This window comes from Bos indicus x Bos taurus, chromosome 5, assembly GCF_003369695.1.
Source record: "Bos indicus x Bos taurus breed Angus x Brahman F1 hybrid chromosome 5, Bos_hybrid_MaternalHap_v2.0, whole genome shotgun sequence".
Lineage (NCBI taxonomy): Eukaryota > Metazoa > Chordata > Mammalia > Artiodactyla > Bovidae > Bos > Bos indicus x Bos taurus.
The window spans coordinates 51,914,203-51,934,500 of NC_040080.1; the positions used below are offsets into that span (position 1 = coordinate 51,914,203).

General features: G+C 44.5%; 1 protein-coding gene and 1 long non-coding RNA gene across 3 annotated transcripts in view; one reads left to right on the forward strand and one right to left on the reverse strand.

The window, feature by feature from the left end:
* Positions 1–20,298, forward strand: part of LOC113892713 — a 60,904-nt gene that overhangs the window by 24,107 nt on the left and 16,499 nt on the right. The window lies entirely within an intron of this gene.
* CHST11 (carbohydrate sulfotransferase 11) overlaps positions 14,133–20,298 on the reverse strand; it is a 266,692-nt gene continuing 260,526 nt past the window's right edge. For both annotated transcript variants that reach the window (XM_027541920.1, XM_027541921.1), the window contains exon 3: positions 14,133–19,201. In XM_027541920.1, the coding sequence (XP_027397721.1) occupies positions 18,347–19,201 (855 nt within the window). In that variant the 3' untranslated portion in view covers positions 14,133–18,346. The remainder of the gene's footprint in view (positions 19,202–20,298) is intronic.

Here is a 20,298-nt window from a genome sequence, read left to right on the forward strand (position 1 = left end):
CACAGTCAATTCCCAGTCTTATTTTTGCTGACTATAAACAGCTTCTCCATCTTTGGCTGCAAAGAATATAATAAATTTGATTTGGTTATAGACCAGACATCTGGTGATGTCCATGTGTAGAGTCGTCTCTTATGCTGTTGGAAGAAGGTGTTTGCTATGACCAGTGTGTTCTCTTGACAAAACTCTTAGCCCTTGCCCTGCTTCATTTTGCACTCCAAGGCCAAACTTGCCTGGTACTCTAGATATCTCTTGATTCCTACTTTTGCATTCCAACCCCCTGTGATGAAAAGGACATCTTTCCTAAAGTTAATTTACTTATTTATTTATTTTTGGATGTGCTGGGTCTTCACTGCTGTGCAGGTTTTTCTCTAGTTGTGGAGAAGGGAGGGTTCCTTTCTAGTTGCGGCGTGTGGGCTTCTCATTGTGTGTGGCTGCTGCTTCTGTTGTTGTTGCTGAGCACAGGTTTTAGGGCATGCGGCCTTCAGTAGTTGTGTTCCTGGCTTCTAGAGCACAGGCTAAATAGTGTGGCACATGGGCTTAGTTGCTCCATGGCATGTGTGATTTTCCTGAACCAGGGATCAAACCCAAGTCTCATGCATTGGCTGGTGGATTCTTTACCACTGAGCCTCTACGGAAGCCCAAAAGGACATCTTTTTTTAGTGTTAGTTCTAGAAGGTCTTGTAGGTCTTAGAACACAGAACTGTTCAACTTAATCTTCGGCATTAGTGCTTTGGGCATAGACTCGGATTACTGTAATATTGAATGCTTTACCTTGGAAACGAACCAAGATCATTCTGTCATTTTTGAGATTGCACCCAAGTACAAGACCTTTTAGAACTAACACCCAAAACAGATGTCCTTTTCATTATACAGGACTGGAATGCAAAAGTAGGAAGTCAAGAAGCACCTGGAGTAACAGGCAAATTTGGTCTTGGTGTACAAATTGAAGCAGGGCAAAAGCTAATAGAGTTTTGCCAAGAGAATGCACTGGTCATAGCAAACACCCACTTTCAACAACACAAGAGAAGACTCCACACATGGACATCACCAGATGGCCAGCACCAAAATCAGATTCATTATATTCTTTGCAGCCAAAGATGGAGAAGCTTTATACAGTCAGCAAAAACAAAACCAGGAGCTGACTGTGGCTCAGATCATGAACTCCTTATTGCCAAATTCAGACTTAATTGAAGAAAGTGGGGAAAACCACTAGACCATTCAGGTATGACCTAAATCAAATCCCTTGTGATTATACAGTGGAAGTGAGAAATAGATTTAAGGGACTAGATCTGATAGACAGTGCTGATGAACTGTGGACGGAGGTTCGTGACACTGGACAGGAGACAGGGATCAAGACCATCCCCAAGAAAAAGAAATGCAAAAAGGCAAAATGGCTGTCTGAGGAGGCCTTACAAATAGCGATGAAAAGAGAAGTGAAAAGCAAAGGAGAAAAGGAAAGATATAAGCATCTGAATGCAGAGTTCCAAAGAATAGCAAGGAGAGATAAGAAAGCATTCCTCAGTATTCAGTTTAAAGAAATAGAGGAAAATAATAGAACACGAAAGACTAGAGATCTCTTCAAGAAAATTAGAGATACCAAGGGAACATTTCATGCAAAGATGGGCTCAAAAAAGACAGAAATGGTATGGACCTAACAGAAGCAGAAGATATTAAAAAGAAGTGGCAAGAATACACAAAAGAACCGTACAAAAAAGATCTTCATGATCCAGATAATCACGATGGTGTGATCACTCACCTAGAGCCAGACATCCTGGAATGCGAAGTCAAGTGGGCCGTAGGAAGCATCACTACGAAAAAGGCTAGTGGAGGTGATGGAATTCCAGTTGAGCTATTTCAAATCCTAAAAGATGATGCTGTGAAAGTGTGGCACTCAATATGCCAGCAAATTTGGAAAACTCAGCAGTGGAAAAGATCAGTTTTCATTCCAATCCAAAAAAAGGCAATGCCAAAGAAGGCTCAAATTACTGCACAATTGCATTCATCTCAGTTCAGTCATTCAGTCATGTCCGACTCTTTGCGACCTCATGGACCAAAGCACATCAGGCCTCCCTGTCCATCATCAACTCCCAGAATTTACTCAGACTCATCTCCATTGAGTCAGTGATCCTATCCAACCATCTCATCCTCTGTCATCCCCTTCTCCTCCAGCCTTCAATCTTTCTCAGCATCAGGGTCTTTTCCAATGAGTCAACTCTTTGCATCAGGTGGCCAAAGTATTGGAGTTTCAGCTTCAACATCAGTCCTTCCAGTGAACACTGATCTCCTTTAGTATGGACTGGTTGGATCTCCTTGCAGTCCAAGGGAATCTCAAGAGGCTTCTCCAATACCACAATTCAAAAGCATCAATTCTTCAGCACTCAGCTTTCTTTATAGTCCAACTCTCACATCCATACATGACCACTGGAAAAACCATAGCTTTGACTAGATGGACCTTTGTTGGCAAAGTAATGTCTCTGCTGTTTAATATGCTGTCTAGGTTGGTCATAACTTTCCTTCCAAGGAGTAAGCATCTTTTATTTCATGGCTGCAGTCACCATCTGCAGTGATTTTGGAGCCCAGAAAAATAAAGTCTGTCACTGTTTTCAACTATTTCCCCATCTGCTTGCCATGAAGTGATGGGACCGGATGCCATGATCTTAGTTTTCTGAATGTTGAGCTTTAAGCCAACTTTTTCACTCTCTTCTTTCACTTTCATCAAGAGGCTCTTTAGTTCTTCTCCACTGTCTGCCATAAGGGTGGTATCATCTGCATATCTATGGGTATTTATATTTCTCCAGCTTGTGCTTCATCCAGCCCAGCATTTCTGATAATGTACTCTGAACTCATCTCACACGCTAATAAAGTAATGCTCAAAATTCTCCAAGCCAGGCTTCAGCAATATGTGAGCTGTGAACTTCCAGATATTCAAGCTGGTTTTAGAAAAGGCATAGGAACCAGAGATCAAATTGCCAACCTCTGCTGGATCATCAAAAAAGCAAGAAAATTTCAGAAAATATCTATTTCTGCTTTATTGATTATGCCAAAGACTTTGACTGTGTGGATCACAATAAACTGTGGAAAATTCTGAAAGAGATGGGAATACCAAGCTACCTGACCTGCCTCTTGAGAAATCTGTGTGCATGTCAGGAAGCAATAGTTAGAACTGACTGGACATGGAACAACGGACTGGTTCCAAATAGGGAAAGGAGTACATCAAGGCTGTATATTGTCACCCTGATTATTTAACTTATATGCAGAGTACATCATGCGAAATGCTGGGCTGGATAAAACACAAGCTGGAATCAAGATTGCTGGGAAAAATGTTAATAACCTTGGATGTGCAGATGGCATCACCCTTATGGCAGAAAGTGAAGAGGAACTAAAGAGCCTCTTGATGAAAGTGAAACAGGAGAGTGAAAAAGTTGGCTTAAAGCTCAACATTCAGAAAACTAAGATCATGGCATCCCATTACGTCATGGCAAATAGATGGGGAAACAGTGGAAACAGTGGCAGACTTTGTTTTTTGGGGCTCCAAAGTCACTGCAGGTGGTGACTGCAGTCATGAAATTAAAAGACACTTACTCATTGGAAGCATAGTTTCGACCAACCTAGACAACATATTAAAAAGCAGAGACATTACTTTGCCAACAAAGGTCCATCTGATCAAGGCTATGGTTTTTGTAGTAGTCATGTAGGGATGTGAGAATTGGACTATAGAGAAAGCTGAGTGCCAAAGAATTGATGCTTTTGAACTGTGGTATTGGAGAAGCCTCTTGAGATTCCCTTGGACTGCAAGGAGATCCAACCAGTCCATTCTAAAGGAGATCAGTCCTGAATATTCATTGGAAAGACTGATGCTGAAGCTGAAACTCCAATACTTTGGCCACCTGATGCAAAGAGCTGATTCATTGGAAAAGACCCTGATGCTGAGAAAGATTGAAGGCTGGAGGAGAAGGGGACGACATGAGATGAGGATGAGGATGGTTGGATGGCATTACCGACTCAATGGACATGAGTTTGAGTAAACTCTGTGAGTTGGTGATGAACAGGGAGGCCTGACGTGCTGCGGTCCATGAGGTCACAAAGAGTCGTACAGGACTGAGCAACTGAACTGAACTGCATTTCAGACTCTTTTGTTGACTATGAGGTCTACTCTATTTCTTCTAAGGGATTCTTGCCCACAGTAGTAGATATAATGGTCATCTGAATTAAATTCGCCCATTCTTGTCCATTTTAGATAACTGATTCCTAAATCGTTGGTGTGCACTCTTGCCCTCTTCTATTTGACCACTTCCAATTTACCTTGATTCATAGACCTAACATTCTAGGTTCCTATGCAATATTGTTCTTTACAGTGTTGGACTTTAACCAGTAGACACATGCACAACTGGGCCTCATTTCTGCTTTGGCTCAGCCTCTTCATTCCTTCTGGAGCTATTTCTCCGATCTTTTCCAGTAGCATATTGGATACCTACTGACCTGGTTGGGGGCAGGTTCACCTTTCAGTGTCATATCTTTTTGCATTTTCATACTGTTCATGGGGTTTCTCAAGGCAGTAATGCTGAAATGGTTTGCCGTTTGCTTCTCCAGTGGACCAAGTTTTGTCAGAACTCTCCACCATGAGCCATCTATCTTGGGTGGCTCTACATGTCATGGTCAAAGTTTCCTTGAGTTAAACAAGGCTGTAATCCATATGATCAGTTTGGTTAGTTTTTTGTGATTGTGATTTTCATTCTGTCTGCCCTCTGATGAATAAGTATAAGAGGCTTGTGTTAGGTTCCTGCTGGAAGGAACTGGCTGTGGGGAAAACTGGGTCTTGCTCTGGTGGGCAAGGCCATGCTCAGTAGATCTTTAATCCAATTTTCTGTTGATGGGTGGGGCTGTGTTCCCTCCCTGTAGTTTGGCCTGAGGCCAACCGTGGTAGGGTAACGGTGACCTACTCTAGAAGGACTTAGTCCTGGCTCTCAGGACTGCTGTCGTCAGTGCCCCGACCCCATGGCAGGCCACTGTTGACTCACGCCTCCACCGGAGACTCCCAAACACTTACAGCCAAGTCTGGCTGATTCTCTTTTGGGGTCACTGCTCCTTTCTCTTCGGTCCTGGTCTGCATAAGGTTTTGTTTGTGCCCTCCAAGAGTCTCTGTTTCCCCAGTCCTGTGGAAGTTCTGTAATCAAATCCTTCTGACCTTCAAAGTCAGATTCCCTGGGGATTCTCAGTCCCTTTGCTGGATCCCTAGGTTGGGAAGTCTGTTGTGGGGCCTAGAATTTTCACAGCAATGTAGGAACTTCTTTGGTGTAATTGTTCTCCAATTTGTAGATCGCCCACCTGGTGGCTCTGTGTGTGCCGTGCTGTGCTTAGTTGCTCAGTCGTGTCTGACTTTGCAGTCCCATGGACTGTAGCCTGCCAGGCTCCTCTTGTCCATGGGGATTCTCCAGGCAAGAATAGTGGAGTGGATTGTCATGCCCTCCTCCAGGGGATCTTCCCAACCTGGGGACTGACCCCAGGTCTCCCACGTTGCAGGCGGGTTCTTTACCATCTGAGCCACTGTGGAAGCCCTATAGTGTGGCTAATGGCAACCTCCTCCACGAGGACTTATGCCACATGCTGCACCTCCTAGGACTGCTGCTCCAGAGACCCCGTCCCCATGGCAGGTCACTTCTGACCTACGCCTCTGCAGGAGACCCTCAAACACTCACAGGGAGGTCTGGCTCTCTCTCTTTTGGTCATCACTGCTCCTTTCCCTGGGTCCTGGTACATACAAGGTGTTTGTGTCCTCCAAGCATCTACCTTGTGGCAGCACCCAAATACATAAGCTCAGTTCAGTTCAGTCGCTCAGTTGTGTCTGACTCTCTGTGATCCCATAGACTGCAGCACGCCAGACTTCCCTGTCCATCACCAACTCCTGGAGCTCACTCAAACTCATGTCTGTCTAGCCGATAATGCCATCCAACCATCCTATCCTGTCGTCCCCTTCTCCTCCTGCCTTCAGTCTTTCCCAGCATCAGGGTCTTTTCCAATGTGTCAGCTCTTCACATCAGGTGGCCAAAGTATTGGAGTTTCAGCATCAGTCCTTCCAATGAATATTCAGGACTGATTTCCTTCGAGATTGACTGGTTTGATCTCCTTGTAGTTCAAGGAACTCTCAAGAGTCTTCTCCAACACCATTGTTCAAAAGCATCAATTCTTCGGCACTCAGCTTTCTGTATAGAAAATCCACATATGACTACTGGAAAAACCATAGCTTTGACTAGATGGACTTTTGTCAGCAAAGTAATGTCTCTGCTTTTTAATAGCTGTCTAGGTTGGTCATATATAAGCTCAAAGGTGAAGAATACAGCTGTGGGTACATCACATGAATATAATTTTAGAATCTGCAGAATTTCAGAGAAGATGGTACACTGACTCTTATCTGGCTGATAACTTATAGCTCCAGGCTGATTTATGTTGGAATAGAGTCTATTCTTTGTTGAAGGAGCAGAGCAACCCGTGGTTCTGTAGAGATGACAGGCGCTTTGCTCTCCGCATCACACCCATGTCTTTTCAAGAAGGAACAGACATTTGGATCTCACTGCAGCTGTTGGAGACCTCCATCTGCGGAATAAGAATAGCACAACAGAAGACCATCCCATGCTGTTTTGCTCTGGTCTGCATTGTCTCAATCACAGATCAAATGAGAATTCACTTGCTTTCATCGTTTTTCAGTCTTCCTGGGGTTCTCTGTGTCTGCTAGCAAGCCTGAGGTTGATGGATGACTCTGGGGTGCCTAGCTTTGGGCTAAGTGTTGTCAGAACATCCGGAGGTTGGTTTGGAAACATGCTGCTCAAGTATGGGGACTGACATTCTGTTACGGGAGACCCCCACAAAAGGCAGATTCTGATGCCTCCTCCCATTTTTTGTGTCTGAAAATATACCGTGAGTACCTGTGAGGGAGGGGCCTGGACTATACACAGACTTATCTTACTCAGTAAACTTCTTGTAACTAGTATGATGCACAGAGAGATAGGCTTTGAGCCTTGAATCCGTCAAGTACTTGACCTATCTGTGTCTCAGTTTCCCCATCTGTAAAACTGGGTTAGTACAAGTTCTTGTCTAAAACGCTTCAGTTCAGTTCAGTCACTCAGTCATGTCCAACTCTTTGCAACCCTGTGGTCTGCAACACACCAGGCTTCCCTGTCCATCAGATGTACTTTAGAATTCCAAATTTTTTCAAATTTTTTAAAACTAATGCTGTGCATTCTGAGTATTACCTCATGTGCTGGCTGTGTGTGGAGCTGCACTACATATAAAATTCATTTATATTAATATTTCTGCAGGAAAATGTAGGAACTCACAGTGAGTGAGAAAAATAGAGACTATAATTAGTTTCATGTTAGTTAAGGTCAGGTTTTGCTGCCAAGTGAGCTTGTTGCAAATCTTCTAAAAAACCTTTTGACTTTCAGGATTTTGTAGATTTAAAAACTGCAGAGAAGGTGATGTGGATCTGTACTATTCTAGGGCCACTGCTCAGCCATAGGGCTTTTGTGCAAATTAAACAATACATCTTCTGGGTGGTCACAGCCCCTGTGCAGATAACTTGGCACTTGTGGTGAAAAATAAAATGCATCTCTTTTTCAGAATATATGTGCTCAGTCATGTCCAGTTCTTTGGGGCTCCATGGACTGTAGCCTGCCAGGCTCCTCTGCCCATGGAATTTCCCAAGCAAGAATACAGGAGCAGGTTGCCATTGCCTTCTCCAGAGGATCTTCCTGACCCAGGAATTGAACCCATGTCTCCTTTGGCAGGTGGATTCTTTACCACTAGCACCACCTGGGAAGGGTAAATGTCAAATGTCAACCCCATCCTGAACCAGGCACCTTTGTGCAGTACACAACCTGTGCAACCAGACATGGCGGCTCTGATTATCCTCATGCCTCAGAGTTGCTGGAAAAATACACAGTAAAGTAAGAAGACCCCCTCCCCCAGAGCTATGGCTCTGTCTCAGACCGTTCTCTAGACCATTGCTTCTCAAATGTGAATGTGCTAATGAATCACATGGCCTCTTAAAATGTAGGAAGGCCGGTTTGGGGCCTGAAACTGTGTTTCTAGCAAGTTCGCATGTAACATTCAGCTTTCCCAGAAACCTGCTCCTCATCATGTGATCTCCATTAATGGCTCCAGTCTCCAGTGACTGTATCTCAAGCTGGTAACATGCCACTCTTCTTGCCTCATTTTTCTCTTTCTCACTACACATTCATTTAGCTACTAAAAACCACAGATGGTATCCTCTCCCCACCCCTCAGTATTTCTCCTATTCAAGGTTTCCCAACCTTGGCATGCTTTAGCCAGACAGTTCTTTTTTGTGGATGTCTGTCCATTGGAGGGCAAAATTACCAATGTTCCAATCCCTCACCTTCCTTTCTCCAGCAATGCACTTGGATCCCTTCTTTCCTGGGGATGGTTTGATGTTGCATTATCAAACATGTGTTTTGACTATGTTGTAACTACTAACATTCCTGTGTTCTCACTTGGTTATAAGTTCTAAGAATCTCCATATTCTTAGCATCCTGCTCAAGGTCTAACACAGATAGAGGCTTAACATATTTAAAGAAGTGAATGAGTGAATGAATGAATGTATCCCCTGACAGCTGCAGGCTCCTTAGAAGGGTGAGGATGCTCAGAACTCAGCTTGCAGGAGATCTGCCCAGGGCTAGAGTAACACCTGGCCATGTCTGCTGGGAGCCTGATGTTGAAGACATCCAAAGCTGTTTCTGCTCCCAGACATTCCCACCTGCCCTTCAGCCTTTGTCTTGACCTGTTTTTGTCTGGTCTCTACATTGCTCAGAAAGGTCATTCATCTTACTACTGCTCACTCAGGGTGCACCATGCAGCGATGCTATGTGAACAGCTGTTTGAATACAACATCTTTGTCCTTAATGGCTACCCTTGATGCTGGATTTGGGGCTTATCATTGAAACCCAGGTTAACTTGTCTGTCCAGACCATCAGAGTACTTATGGCTTATGTGTTCCATTCATTAGACTTGCAGGCTCCTCTGAGATCCCAATTTGAATTTCAATTTTGCCATTTGGCTTTTAGTTGAAGCCCAGCCTTTCTGAATAATTTATCCACAGCTGTTTTGGTAAGACACTGAAATAGACAACTGTGAGATGATGGAGAATGAAAGTATTGGTCTCTGCCCCAGTTTCTGATGCAGACGTCCTGAAACCTTTGTAATTTTCTAAGTAATCAGAGCATCTTTTATTTTAATAGTCTTTGACCCCAGTTCCTGACACAGAGCTCCTCAATCCCTTGGAATTTCCTGGGTAATAGCAATGTCTTTTTTGTTCTAATGGGTAACTCTTGGTGGAGGCTCTGGTCACCAGAAAGACCAGGTCATGATTAGAAGGTTGGAATTTTCAGCCCCATCCTTTGTTCTCCAGAAAGGGGAAAAGAGCTGGAAATGGAACTAATGATTGATCATTGCCTATGAGATGAAGCCTCCTTAAAAATTCCCACAGCGTGGGATGTAGAGAGCTTCTGGGTTGGTGAACCCGTGGAGGCACTCAAAGTGGGGCACGGAGGCTCTGAGCCCCTTTCCACACTTTGCCCATGCATCTCTTCCATCTCGATGTTCACCTGTGTCTTTTATCGTATCCTTTCGTATGAAATTTATAAACAATACAGAAACTGTTTTCTTGAGTTCTGTGAGCCACTTTTGCAAATTAATTAAACCTGAGGAAGGGGTGGTGGGAACCTTTGATTTATAGCCAACTGGTCAGGAGCACAAGTGACAGCCTGCACTTGCGGTGAGGGGTGAGTTGTCTTGTAGGACTGAGCCCTTAACCTGTGGGGTCTGCTGTTATCTCTAGGCAGATAGTGTCAGAATTGAGTTAAATTGTAGGGTGCTCATCTGGAGTCTTCCCTGCTGTGGACTTCCCAGGTGACCCAGCTGGTAAAGAATCTGCCTGCAGTGTGGGAGACCTGGGTTCGATCCCTGGGTTGGGAAGATTCCCTGGAGAAGGGAATGGCTACCCACTCCAGTATGATGACCTGGAAAATTCCATGGACTGTATAGTCCATGGGGTTGCAAAGAGTTGGATATGACTGAGCAACTTTCAGTTTTTCACCTGGTGTCACAGAGAATTGCTTGTTGTGGGGAAAAAGTTCCCCACATCTGGTGTCAGAGAGTGATTAGTGGTGTGAGAGGGAAGGAGAAACAGGAGGGGAACTGAGTTGTTCCTATGACAACACAGGGAGAATTTTAATTTATTTGGACGAATCATCTAGCTTTCTGTGACTATTTTAAGTCTGAAATTTACCCTTTTAGTCTTCCAGCTCTTTTGTTGTATCCTCTCTTTGCTTGTATTTAATTGAGTTTTTGCCACTTCAGCCAAAGTTTTAAAGTCTCTTTATTAACATCATCATTCCCAGAATTCACACTTCTGGGCCTCTCCCCTGTTGGCCCATCAGTGATACTGATTCCAATAGGCTAGGGAGTCAACCAGACCTGGATTTGAATCCTGTCTCTGTCACTTATAAAATGAGTAATTTGGGGCAAGTTATCTAAGTATTCTAACCATCTGCTTCCTTATCTGTAAAAAGAGGGAAAGTATCTATGTACACCAGAAACTTACACAACATTGCAAATCAACCATACTTCAGCTTTTTAAAAATGGAAAAAAACCCTATCTTAAAGTATCTACCTTGTTGGTTGCTGTGAGGATTAAATGGAAAACATTTAATGCGTTACAAGTCATATAGTAAACTATGTAAATTAATAGAAGTTAGTCACTTTTATGGTCAACTTTGTTTATGAAGCTAATTATTTTTGGAAAAGACTACATGAAAAGCCAACAATTTCAAGGCACCTGCAGTTGAATCTATGCTCATTGTACAGAGAAGCTCAGTATACAGGTATCATTCCTGTAGACAGAGCCCCTTCTTTCTTCATTTCTTCTTTAGGCATTTTTCTTCCATCCTGTTGCCAGTTTGCTTCCAAGCACAAAGTTGTTTCTGGCTTGATCTATCAGGTAAAGGTCCAAGGCTGGATGCAGCCACAAAAGGTCTTCTCTAGCTGCGGGCTTGTCCAAACCAATGTGAAATTCAAAGCCCTTGTTATTCTCCCATAACGAGATGCTCTATTATTTTTAAAAACAAACATTGAAAAATAAAAAGCAGATTAATACAGAGACTGTTTTCCATTCCAGTCTCTTGTATTTCTAATTAATGGGGATTTGTAGGAAAACTTGGGGCCTGTGCTTCCTTGGTAGACCATTGAAAAAGAGAAGGGTTAACTGGTCTCCAACCTTAAATCTGGGTGTGAGCTATTTCTTTCCTGCAGCTGCTTCTACCTTTTTTTCCCCTCCTTATGTCTTCCATCTTAATCTCATTCTAATGCTGTTGCCTTAACTATGGTTTTGAAAGTTTTTACTTTCATGGTACCATCTAATTGCAAATTGACCTCTTTGGTGTAAAGCCACAGAGAGTCACAGAGTAGGATTTGGGTAGATCATTAGAGAATGTCAATGCTGGAAGGAATGAGGTCATCTGACTTCTCAAAGGGTGCTTCTTAGAACCCTAGGGTTCCCTGGAGGTCCACAGGCATTTTACAGAAGAGGCTCAGCTGGGCCTCACAGTATCTCCATTTCATCTATTTTTACATGAGTGGTTAGCACACAACAAATTTTTGAGGATCATTTTTTTCCCCCTAAAACTGAAAAACCACAGAGCTCAATTTTGTAATTTTACTGATAAGGAAACAGGTCCAAACTGAATACGATTACCTCTAGCTTGCAAACAACTCCTTGGTGGATGAACTGGGGCTAGTGACCTCAGGGGTTCTTGTTTCTTTTTTTAAATTTATTTTTAATTGGAGGATAATCACTTTACAATATTGTGTTGGTTTCTGCCATACATCAACATGAATCAGCCATAGGTACACATATGTCCCCTCCCTCCCACCCCATCCCATCCCTCTAGGTTGTCTCAGAGAATCAGTTTGAGCTCCCTGAGTCATAGACAGAAGTCCCATTGGTTATCTATTTTACATATGGTAATGTGTATGTTTCCACGAGGGGTTCTTGTTAACCTCAACTCTGGCATAATTCAGATGTTGCTGATTTTCTTGTTTCAAAGGGGAAGAGACTGAGGCCCTGTGTCTGTGAACCGTTCACCGCCAGCCAGGTATTTGGAATCAGCAGGCTCTTCCATTCTGACTGTTCTGTCTATGGATTGTTAAGATGTGAGGATGAGGCTGCTGCTAGGAGAGGATTGTGGGCCAGGGGAAAGGTTGTTTTTTTTTTTTTTTTCTCATGTCAGTCTTGCTAGAATGTCGCTTTAAAAAAAAAAAAAAGTTTTATACTGGAAATGTCCATCAGCCCAGAAACAAGATGTGTGATAAACTCCTTATGGTAAATGTAAACCAGATCAGTCTTTACCATCTTGTAAGTCATCCCAGGGTCCCAAGGACCCACAGTGTGTCAGCAGGGATCAGAATTGTCCCTTGAGGGGATTCCCCCAGAGGGCTGTTTTCCATCCAACTCTCTTGGGTTTCTACCTACCCCCACCCCCATATGCATTCTTGTCTAATGGTTCCTCGTCTTTTTGGACTTTCTGAGAAAATATTTGAAATGGCTTTGGGTGCTGAAATGAAACTGTATTTTCTAATGTTAATTACATCCCCTGGAGGATGACATGGCAGCCCACTCCAGTATTCTTGCATGGAGAATCCCATGTACAGAGGAGACTGGTGGGCTACAGTCCATGGGGTTACAAAGAGTCGGACACAACAATGTCAATTAACACCTACCATTATGAAAGTGATTTAAATACCAAAAATTGTAGGGAAGTTGTCACTTGAGAAAGGAGAGCTCTTGCCAAGAAAGGACACTTTGGCATCAGACACTCATGATTCTGCCTGAGGTTATTTTTGCTCACTTGGCGGGGGATTGGCAATAACCTCGGGCCTTGGCAGTGTCCTGGGCCAAAGGCTGCTTGGTTTCTGCCTCATCACCCAGAAGACACCTGTGGCACCATCAGAAATAAGCATTAGAGGGCATTTTAGTCTTACTCTAAGGCGGGTAAGCTAAGACTGGGGGTGTCCTTACTCAGTCTTGCTTCCCACTGAGATTTACATTGTTCCAAACAAGACAGGGACAGGCCAAAACAGTCATATTCACTCACCACGTTAAAGAGCAAGCACGTTTCCCATTTGTTTAAGAAAACTAAGCTCCATGGGGACATTTCCCAACCAGATTCAACCAGAGCAACGATAGCAGTGACACCAGGAATGGGAGGCAGCCAGGCCACCGGTGTTAACAACCCGCTGGTAAATGGACATATTAGACCCCATATCTGGCATGATTGAAAAAATAGGATATATTTTTTAATCCAGTATTCTCATGTTAAAATGTTTACATGATACATTTTTTAAAATTAGGGTACAATAAAGTTGCAACTTCGAGATGATTTCTTCTTTGGCATATAAATAATTTTTATCAGTAAAGCTAAAAATAGCCATTAACGGGACTGAAAGAAGCTGTGTAGGATGTCAGAAAAGCAGCAGATTTGGAAAGGGAAAATAGGGCTTTGAAGGAAAGGTCTACAACTTCTGAAGTGAGGACAGTCATGTCACTGAGTGCCACAACCCTTTTAAAATGATTTATTATTTATTTGGCCATGGCGGATCTTTAGCAGTGGCATGTGGGATATAGTTCCCAACTAGGGACTGAACCGGGACCTCTGCATTGAAAGTGCAGAGTCATAGCCCCTGGACCACCAGGGAAGTCCCAAGCACCACGACTCTGAAGGCATGTGTTAACCCACGTTGGAATATCGGCTCTGCCATCAACACCCTTTAGCCCTCCAGGGCCTGTTTCCTTGTTTTTCACGGGGATGGTAGTCTATACGATCAGGGTGGGCCTTCTAGTGCATTCCTCTACAGGAATGAAGCTTCTGTTCATCCACTAGACAGGGTTTGGGCTGTGGAGGTCCTTACCATGGCCAAGGCTGCCAGCGGGGTCAGCGTCTCCGTCTCTCCCTTTCTATCCTCTGATACACACGAGCAGGGCCCCCCACATGCTAAGGAACACAGCCCACCCCACCCCTATAGTCTTATGTCGATGAGCCATGAACAGACCATACACAGAGAGAAGCTTCTTTTTTTCTTCAATTTAATTGAAGTTACTTAGAAAAATAATCAGGCTTGAATGGCTTTTCCTGGAAGAAGGTTCATGAACATTTTCACGCTTTTGTTGGCAATGTGGAATTCAGCTTTCTTGAACAGTACAGTAAGATACAGGGAGAGTTTTCTATAAGCCCTCTACTGCATACAACTATGTAAAAAAAAAATCACACTCCATCCACAAAGATGTTAAATTATAGGTCCATACGCCATACTGAGCTTGCTCATAAGAAAACAGTACGGGCTGCCCCTTCTGTGCCTGACAAAGTGTAGCAGACTGAAATTCGCCTGTTAACGGCCGAGAGTCAAGCTGATTGAAGAAGATCCTGCCGCCTGTTCGTAGGGTCCAGTTGGCTGTGATGGAAAAAAGCTGGAGGAAATACTGGCTGTGGGGACTTTGTGGGAGTGATGTCAGTCCTGCTGACACGAAGGGGAAAGGGACTCTGGTCCCCAGGATCGCACAGAGCAGGGCAGCTCAGATCACATGTGTGTATGTGGAGGGGAGGGCTGGGCTGTGAGACATCTGCTCTGAGCCCCACTCACCAGGGACACAGTCCCTCAGCATCTGGCTAGCTTAGAATCAGGACTTTTGCAATCACTAGCTCAGCACTGGTCCAGACCCCACCAGCTAAGCTTTTGTTTTGGGAATTTTCTACCAGCAGGGATTGGACCCTGGTGTTTCCACACCTTCGCCACCAGGACTCTGGTCTGATGAAGTTTCCATTGTCCACTGCGATCCTCTGCCATCCACGTGAACAGGCAGGACAGTGAAACTCACCTGGTGGACAGGTGGGAAGGAAGGCTTCCCTCTGAGACACCACAGGTCAGCAGACTGTCCTTTTTCCCAGACCAGCTGGGGAGGCAGAGATGGGAGAGGGTCTGGAGCAGCTGCAGGAATTCAAACCCTGTGGCTAATAGAGCTGTCCAACCAAAGGGACAGGTTAAGCAGGAAAGTCCTTGTAAATGCTACTCTGTACCTGGTTTTGAAGACAAGGCAGCACCTTTGAAAAGTCGCTGGGAGATGGGACACCTGCCTGTACTTTTCTCCAGCTAAGCATGCAACAGAAAGCATGTTCAGTTTTCTTAAAAAAAAAAAAAAAAAAAAAGGAACAAAAGAACCAAGAACTTTTATTTTCCAGGCACGTTTTCACCTATGGATTCTTTTTAACCAAGGACGCAGAGTTCTTTCTACATTCTGCAAAAACGGTTGAATCTATTTTAAGTTTTTTATGGCATTAGAAAATAAACTATGAACACAAAACAGGAGGAGAAAGAGCCCTTCGTGGGTGAACCACACTGCCGTATGGTCCTGAAGGACACTCTTCCTCACTAGAGGGAGAAGACAGACGAAAGAAGGCATCATAGCTGATCAAAAAATGGATGAGACGCAGAAACACAAAGCTTGGGGAATCTGTGTGAATTTCCACTTAAAAAAACAAAAGGACATAGTGAACAATTCCAAACTATAGAATTGAAGAAGCACTCGTTAAGGGTTGAATAGTCAGCTTGCATTGAGCAATCTTAAGCTAGAGTGCTGGGGGTCTAGCCGAGGCTTTGTGTCCCCTCCCTCCTTTCTGTCCACACCACTCAAGATTTCTCTGCTCCCTGCAGCAGGGAGGGAACTGTGGCCCATGTAATATCCAGAATTAGAACCATTGCACTTAGGCAAAAATTGAATTCATTTGGTAAAGTACCTTCACTGCTATAATAAATCAGGTGGGCACAGTGGTGTTGCTTTATTGTTGCTGTGTTTTGGATATTTTTGGAGGGGAGGGGTGAGGGAAGCAGTTTTTATCCTAGAAGACCTCAGATGTGCTAAAACAACCTAACCAAAGCCTACACAGTGCAATGCTAGCTCTGTGAGATAGTCTGTAAAATACAGCATCCTGATCGTGGAAGGTCAGGAAATGCCACGGACTCAATCAGTGATGCTCCTGGGGATTTACAAGACACAGCACACAATCAAGGCTCTGAAAAGTCCTGCAGAAAGGAAATGGACTTAGCTTTGTTTCCCAAAGACACTTGACCACAAAACCCTTGTTTTGCATCACACCAACTCGTGTCTGGGGAGAACCTGTGTTCTCTGAAGCACGTTATCAGGAAATGCCAGAAACCTCTTTCATTAGTAGAAGCTTTGTCTCTGAGGACAGTTTCCCCTGCCTGGTCATAGGGTCCAGGAATAATACCAGAGAGAGCTGAAGTCTCACTCTACTTGCATACATCTCTATCCATCAAGGTTATGGTCACTGTGCCCTTCGCAAAGGGGAGAGAGAGCTTGGAAGAAGGTATACAACATTTTATAAATAGCTTCGGCCACCCTCTCCAGTGCATGCCTCACTCACATTCAATAAAATAATTTTCTCAGTGAGACATGGCAGCTGTTGCTCACTGAGCTGGCTGTGAGCTTGCTGATACAGTTTTAATAGTTTCTGTGAATAAATTACTCATTTTTTGTTTGTTTAGAATATTCTCACCTCTGTGCTATACACTGAATCAAAAAAACAAAAAAGCAAAACTTACCCCCACCCCACCCCCTGTTATTAGCACTATCATCATCATTATTATTATTATATACAGTCTCTGCTACCAACTCATTCACTGGCTGTAAGAGGGAGGTGGCTCCAACTTCAACCATGGCCTCGGAAATGAGAAGCATGTGCAGGCGTTAATTAGCCAGGAACAGGAAATGGAGTGTTTCCAGCCTTCCAGAGGAAAGGGGCGTGGATTACCATCCCAGAAGGCGGTCCTTGCTGCTCACTGCTGGTGGTCTCGAAGGCGCTGATGGTCTCTTGGCCTCTGGAGGACATGGGAGAGGGTATGCCTGTGCCTGTGTGTACAGTCTGCCTCTGACCCTCACCAGGAGTAGAAACACCAGGCCATTGCAAATCTTCCGATGTCGGAGTCCTGCCACAAAATTTCAATCTTTTTTTTACATGGCAAAGAGTAGAAAAACAACACTTGTAGGCGGAGACCTGAATGCTCCGCTGGAAATGACAGGAGGAGGCGGTTGGCAAATATCTCCCTTTCCCTCAACAAGGCAGACATCACTAATCAGTTACAGCATTCTTCCATGCCGTGCCTGGAAAATCTCTTCTGGGGCTTAAAGGCAAATATTACCAATAAACTGGAATGGGCACATGACAGGGAATTGGTCACCTCTTGTGTTAGGCAAAGAGCTTGGACTACTCAAGTGGCCTGCTTCAAGCATGTGGTTTTCAAATTGGACCATAAAAAATGTGAATTTGTAGGGATCCGATACTCCTGGGGTTGTCCATGAAGAGTCCAAACCTCAGGTTAAGTCTGTGGATACCAGGGGTTTGCTAATTGTCCAGCATGTCTATGTAAAGCTCTTTGAGGGCTGAGACTATTGATTTTGTTCAACGCTCTACCCACAGGGTCTAGAATTAGGCCTAGCACATAGTAGTTGCTCAATAAATACGTGTTGCATGTAAAGCAACAGCCACTTCACCTTCATCACAACTGGCACTGCCAGTTAAAAACTTCTGTACAAAAGCCTGTTTTACCAGATTGCTAATTCTGGTGGGGGGGAAGCCACAATCAGCTTTCTCCTTGGGATTAAAAAAAAAATCACTTTTCTTTAGCATGACATGACTGAAATCAGTTTTGGAATCAGTCCCTTGCAAAGGTGGCTCTATTTATTTCCAGCAGAATTTTAAGAATGGTGGCATCAATAGACAGCACGATGGTTATCACAGTGACTCTGAGCGGTTAGTAAGGAGAACATTCATGCCCCTGCAGGAGCTGTTTGCAAGCACAGAATGAAAACATAGATTTCTTCGGAAAAGACATTAAAATCTTGTTGCCCCCCCCAAAGAAATCTATACAGAGACCATGTTTAAATAACTATAAATAACTTAATTAGAATTTATGGAATGCACAATTCATGGAATTCACCAGAACACAAAGAAACCTCTGAGACAGTGTCATGGGATTCACGTCTAAAAAAACAAGGACACCCATCCTAGTCCCCTGCCAAGACAGCCGTCCTTCCCTAGTAAGGATTTAAATAATTCTCACCATGCTGCTCGCAGCATCAATCCCCAAAGAAATATTAATTTACAAAATAACCCAATATCCATATAATTCTTTTCGACAAATAAAAATCTTAAATTAAAAAAAGCACGATTCTCTCTCCCCTCTCCCCGCCCACACCCTCCCCCCACTTTCATTCCAATTTCAGGTAGCTTGGCACTGAGTAATTGAACATTAAAAAATCGAGTTTGTAGACTTCGTACAGCTGCGTCTGGTGCTCCGAGCTGATGTTCTGGAAGAACTCTGTGGTCATTTCATCAGTAGTTCTCGTGGACTTGGCGTAGGTGGGGAACTTCAGGTAGCTGCCCACGCCCGCCAGCTGCAGGACGTAATTGGAATCCTCCTCCAGCGTCTCGTACTTGCCCACGAGGTCGTAGTGGATGTGGCACGGGTGGCACAGGGAGTAGACCGTCTGCCAGTGTTCGTTGAAGGGCTCCTCGCGCTGCGTGTGAGGGTCGATGAGATACGCCACGAACTCCTCGAACTTGACGTCGTCGCCCTTGCGCAAGGCCTCCTGCGTGGCGTTCTTGCGCTGCCGCTTGATGATCTTGGTACCGTAGCGCTTGTGGAAGGAGGTGTTATACTTCTGTGTGAACTTGTTCCGGTAGGCGGACACCAGCCTCTCAAAGGGCTCCCGCACGAATAGGAACTTCATGTAGCTTTTCAAGCGGTGGTTGATCTCCGGGATGCTGTACTGGTTGAGGGTCTTCAGGTTGGCCGAGACGTGCGCCTCATTGGCCGGGATCTCCATGGGGTCACTGTACTTGCCCCGGCCGGTCAGGACCATCATGAGCCGCTTCCAGTTGGTGCACGCCACCTTGGGTACGTAGCAGTAGATGAGCTCGTGGTCCTCATCCACCACCAGGTGCTTCAGGTCGTTGGGGGTCAGCACCCGCCGCTTGCGGCTCATGGCGCTGTTGGCCCGGCAGGTGTCGGTGACCTGGTCCCGCCGCATCTGATGCAGGACTGCCGTGTTGGAGAGCTCCAACTGCAGGGGAGACAAAAGAGGGATAAGAGATCAGTACTTGGTGTGGGATGTTGATACGGGACCACCGTCCACAACCACGATGGCCAACCTGGGCCACCAAGGTTGGCACTGCCAGCCTAGATGGCCTGTCTCCATTTCCAGTTCTCTATCAGCTGTCAGGGCTGTTCTGGTTCTCTGTTCCACTGTACTTCCTCTGGAGAGTAATAATAATAATCAACATATAACTTGTCCATCACCCTCTACATCCCAGGCATTGTACCAGAGCTTCATATATAGAGTTTTTCTCTTCTTGAAAAGCTTGAACCATTATTGATTTATTGAACAACATCAAATAGCTTGCCACCAAATAGGGTTGCAGTAATGAAAAAGTACAAGGTAACTGCCCTTATGGAGCTGAAAGTCCAGCTGGAAAGAAAAGGAAACTGAGGTTCAAAGAGATTGTTACTAGCTTGAGACCACACAGTAAGAGAGTCACTATTCAAACTCAGGCCTGCTTGGCAACCAAAGCTACCCACTTTCCACTCTAATCTGATGTCCAGTCCTCCCATATTCTTGACTAAAGCAGGACAGAAGCCTAGAGTTCTGGAATTGGATTGATCTATCTTAAAGCAAGGGGATCCAATTTTTATGCAAACCTATCACTGTGCACACCTATCGTTTTTTGCTTTCTCAGTGCCAGTGTGTTGATTCTCCTCTGGGAACCTGCTTGCCTTTATTCTCTGCTCCCTGCCCTCTCACGCTGCTGAGCTGAGAGAATGCAGCCTGGAGCTTGGGGACAGAGAGGAGGGCTACCATGCAGGGAGCACTAGACTGGAAATGAAGGGGACTGAGGAAAGATAAGCAGAAAGACAGGGGGATGTATTTCCAGGGACATCATCTGAATACCCAGGTCCATATGTTGTTGAAACCAGACCCCCAAATTCTGGGCTTTGGGGTTACATTAATCAGTATATTTGCTTTGGTGCATAAGGCAGTCTGTCTGGGTTATATCATTTGGAAGCAAAATATGTGGGTATTTACATGTATTACCTTTGATCTTTTCCTCTCTGCCACATTCATCTACTGAGCCACGGATCCATCCACTCAAATGTATGTTG